Here is a 5,042-nt window from a genome sequence, read left to right as displayed (position 1 = left end):
AAACTTATTCTTAGAGTTATTCTTCTCCAATTCATATGTGAATGACAACCTAATATTATAACTGTTAAAAATTCTAAGTATTTCAGAAAGCTTATCTTTCGGAAAAATTGCAAACATGTCATCCACATATCTATAAAACGTAAGTACATCAAAATCCAGTAACGACAAATAGTGCGTCTCCAAGTCCTCCATCACTATATTGGCAAGAATAGGAGATAGAGAAGACCCCATCGGACTGCCAAAACTTTGCTCATAAGGTTGTCCATTAAAAATAAAACTAGTGGAATCAAGGATCAATTCAATAGCATATATAAATTGTCTCAAACTAAGTTTAGTGGCACAAGAGATATCCTCTCCATCTCCCTTCAATACCTTTAACCACCAACTCTTTCGGAATGTTCGTAAATAGCGAAGAAACATCTAAAGAAACCATTGTTTCTGTACAAGCTCCCGCAGGAACCTGAGTTCAGAGAATGGATATCGAGCGGACCGGTGAAATCTAAGATTAACGAATCGCGGAAAATGAAAATCGTATAATATATTTAATAATACATATGCAAGTCGATGCCTTTAAACAAAAACGAAGTAACTAAATGCTAAAAACATTAAAAGTCAACTAAACGTAATATAGTACAATTATCTGAATACGGAATACAAAACAATAAACAGTTTTTCTGAGACAGGTTGTGGCTCAGTACGATAAACAGAAGAAACAAAGAAACGAAAAGACACAATGGGTTAATTATCCATATGAATCGTGTTCTGAGCGGATAGTCAGATAGTGAGGTAACTTGCTTTGTAAAAGCAGTTCGAGAAAGTTCTGCGTATACAACTTGCAATGCTTCTGTTTCGTAGAAGCAGATCGAGAAAATACTGAGTATCAGAATTGTAACACTTCTCCGTAGTATACGGAGAAGCCAAGGATGAAAAAGTACTGAATATATGAAATCTAATCCCTCTCCGTAGTATACGGAGAGGCCAAGAATAATGCTTTCTGACGGGTCCACAGATCGATCTCTCGGCTAGAAAACCATACTAAAGCCGAAGAGATGAGCGTAAACCACGATCGTTGGACGAAATAATCTCAGTCAGAAGCGTAAGACGTACTTTACCGTTCGCTGCAATGGCGGAATCGATCTGCAAGATCGATTGAAGAAGTAGCTCAGCCCTCTTTGTTGTGTCGCGAGGCGCTCTTTGGTTGCTTCGAAGATCTCGTATGTCTAATGCAAGTAGAATGTCCACCTGGGGACTCCTCATGGGTACGGTCGCCCTTGAAAAAGACTGCGACACTTACACTCAGAGAGATGATCACACGAATATACGATCCACCGTTCGATCGAAGATCGTAACAAGACGAGCGCGCCGGGGGGGATCCCGTATCTCCACGGGTGCCAACGCCACCGTCGTTCGATTGTAGCTCCATCGCACGTATCTCGTGTCGATAGCTCAGAGCCGTATCTTTGTGTTTCATGTCCATGACTCTCTTGCCTGAACAGTTTCATCAGATCGTAATTCCTTATTCGCAATCAAAGAAGCGAAGGACCAATTATCCTTAACAAAGGATTTAGGTTGTTGAATTGACTTTTGTAGAATGTCATGTAGGAAACTCGCAACACTATATAATGGACTTCCTATAGTAGAGACGATAATTCACAACAGATAACCTTGTTTGTTCATTTTAGGTAACCCGTAACACCTCGGAGTGTTACCATTAGTACAATTCATTAACCTATATTGTAAATCATAAATTATGCCATTATTCCTCCAAGACTTTAATAAACCATTAACTTCCTATATGTTGTCTCGTCACTCAACAAATCAATCATTTGCCTTAAATATTCATTTTTGTTCATTATTACAGTTATTTGTCCTTTGTCTGCTTTTGTGACAAACAAGTCAGGGTTACTAGATAAAAACTTTTTACAATAATAAAATTCATTAAGAATGTGTCTGTCTATAAAATCAAGATGACGAGTACTGCGCAGAAATTTATCCAATGACCGTGCGATACGGTTCCGAGGCCGGTATTCATAGCTATGTGAACCTAGCACCCGACATTTAAAAAATTAATTTTTTACTATGGAAAATAATAGCATTTCGTTTGTAGTTGTTTGTAGTAGCAATAATTTCGTTTGTAGTTTTATCCATTAAAAGATATAAAAAATACAAACATTTTTAAAAATGCCTCGCACCCTACATTGAGATATCTCAAATTCGTTTGCGCAATCTTCTTTAGAATCGATTGTAGTTGTTTGTAGTGCTTTTCGTTTCGTTTGTAGTTGAACCGTTCAAAAGTTATTAACATTTGTTTAAATAAAAAATAGCCAACTTTGCCATTTGTTGAGATATCGCGAATCCGCTTGCGCAGTCTTCTTTGAAATCGTTTGTAGTTGTTTGCAGTTCCATTATTGCGATTGCAGGTGCTCGGAAATTAGGTACAAACGATGCACTGGGCAAAAAATAATTTTTTAACAATTACAGAACCATATTTTTCGTTTGTAAGATCTAAGACAGTAATTATAAACGACGTATTCTTTTTAAAATCGTTTTTCGTTGTTTGGAGCACCTGCAATCGAAATTTATGTAGATACAAACAACTACAAACAGTTTCGAAGTTCACCTGACAGCAGATTGTCTTCACTTTAGTTTATGAAGGATTAGAATCGAAATTAGCAATATTACAAATATCTATTTACTATTTCCGAGTACGAAAATATATACTCAAAATCTGTATTTGATTCGGGTATATTTAATTGTAATTATTATCCTAAAAACTGCTATAAGTGGTGTTACGTCCAGAGCTCCGCGAGCTCGAGGAAGGGCGTAACCAGACGTCTCTCGAGATACGTAGGCACACAACCGCCGTACCTCGTGTGTTCGAGCCGACCGATACGTTTCGATTTTCGGGTCAACGACCAAAGTCGATTTTACCCTTTTATTCGAAACGGTCCCTCGATTTTCGGGTCAACGACCAAAGTCGATTTTACCCTATTATTCGAAACGGACACTCGATTTTCGGGTCAACGACCGAAGTCGATTTTACCCTATTATTCTAGATGGTCAACTCGATGGTCCTTTTTAGGTAAGGGAAATGAATCTCTATTACCAAGGATAAGACCTGTACGATCTGTCAAGGAAAGGGATGTTATACGAGGGTAGTTAGAAATAAATGAAACTTGGGTTTGTCTCTTAAAACATTTCCACTAATATATTCTGTCTAATGGTTATATAAATGAAATTAATGAATCGCTACTGATACGTTTGACTATAATTTAGAATTTGGACTACAAATTTATTCATGATTTTATTTCTTATAAATAGCGCAACTGTAATTTTGACTAACTTATAAAATCGAGACAAAAAGATTTGAGATAGTTCTAATTAGAGGAATGATACATTTCCGAACATCGTTGGTAAGAATACATAATTTGAAGTAACGGATAGATAACTATAACTTCGAAACGCATAATGGAGGTAATATTAGTTTGTCTATATAATTTTAAAATTCTCAAAAATTAAACTCGCACTTAAACTCTCTATACCATCAATACATATTCGATATTTCAAACTATAATGATAAATAAAATAAATCTACCATATTCATACTTAAATGTCCAAATTAAAAATAAATTCTCTAATATAAATCGCAGGGATTAATACAGGATGAACGCGGTGGTGGGTTATGAAGGGTATAAATGTGTCGGGACCAGCGTTCTCGACTGCGATCCTGAGAGCAGGAATATTTATGGGTCCTGGACCGCAGGTTATAGTGTTAGGAGGGAGTGGAAGAGAATAGGTGGGAAAGAAATCTAGGAAGTACTCTAATAATAGGTGGAAAGCGCCCTGCGAAAACTCCCTTAATGTTGGAATGGTAGGGATGGGTAGGCCGGAAAAATCGGGATTCTCAGGGACTGAAGTTGGTGAGGGAAGGTAGGTACTTAGTTCAGGTGTAGAGGAAGGGATGGCCGAGTTTAGGGTCCGCCCGAACTCAGGAGAGGGGATGGGTGAATACCACCGCGGAGACAACTCAGGGAGGGAAAAGGGGAAGTGGCCGGGAGAAGAAGATGGATTCCCGATAACGCTAGATCCAGGTGACGGAATATTTACAAAAAGGGATGAGTAACGCTCGGTGTTATCAGTTAATTGTGCTGAATTGTTGGTAATTGTCGGTTCGGAGTAAGATGCCCCTTGGCTGTACGTCACAGTTTCTGCCAGTGTTTCTGTCGGCGTATTACTGCGTCCGCGATTGAAATTTGACACTTAAATGAAATAAAACGGAATTGATTCTTTGTGCCAGAAACCGAAATGAAACCACGAAGACGATTGGAGGGGAGTAAAATGAAATTAATAATGAACTTAGGCTTACTTTTCTGGTACCGCTTCTTGGATGGAGTTGATCGTCAATGCGTTTGAGGAGGGAGCCAACCTGACCAGAGGTCCCTCGGGTGGAGTCCAACACTGACTCTAAGATTTAAGCTCGATGTCCCGATCACGGAAACGAAACAGTACGATATGCGTTGTAAGCCAACTGAAGATTGAAGAGGACCTCTGACCAAATTGTTCCCTTTATATAGGGCTAAAAGAGTGTAGGTGGGGGTTATTCGTTTCCCAGAAGAAAAGAAAAGTAAAACAACTTCGTTTTTATTGGAGCGCTTGTTTTTCCCGAATTGCAGCTGGTATCCGATAGATTTATGATTTTGTTCTTGAAAGTTAAAGTACGGCACTTGTGAAGACCCCTCCGTTTACCATATTACAATCCATGCTCACGTTTCCATTAGTCCATTTGCGTCGTATCTTTAGTTTGAATCTCCCCATGTATGGCAGATTTCTCAGTATTTAATTGCGGTGGATTACTTTTATTGCCGTTAGCGGGTACCGCTCCGCTTTTCCAGGTTCTGGAGCTGTCTTCGCTAAGTGATTTTAGCTCTTAATTCTGGTTGTTTATTACCTATCGGACGTTCCGGCCGAGCGCAGTTGGGGTTGGAAAAACTGCGAGCCTTATGGTTGGCGTAACGCCTGTCCACCTGGCTCCCCTGCGCTCG

General features: G+C 39.0%; 1 protein-coding gene across 1 annotated transcript; it reads right to left on the bottom strand.

Moving 5' to 3' along the window:
• Positions 1-2,987: 2,987 nt before the first annotated feature.
• On the bottom strand, positions 2,988-4,627 carry LOC113561635. The gene is made up of 2 exons (XM_026968291.1): positions 4,367-4,627; positions 2,988-4,259 (listed from the first exon to the last, which is right to left on the bottom strand). Coding segments are annotated over exons 1-2 (654 nt in total). The 5' UTR covers positions 4,368-4,627; the 3' UTR covers positions 2,988-3,606.
• Positions 4,628-5,042: the final 415 nt, after the last annotated feature.

This window comes from Ooceraea biroi, chromosome 3, assembly GCF_003672135.1.
Source record: "Ooceraea biroi isolate clonal line C1 chromosome 3, Obir_v5.4, whole genome shotgun sequence".
Classification (NCBI taxonomy): domain Eukaryota; kingdom Metazoa; phylum Arthropoda; class Insecta; order Hymenoptera; family Formicidae; genus Ooceraea; species Ooceraea biroi.
Note: the sequence above shows the minus strand (reverse complement) of the source record. Positions and strands in the feature narration are given on the sequence as shown.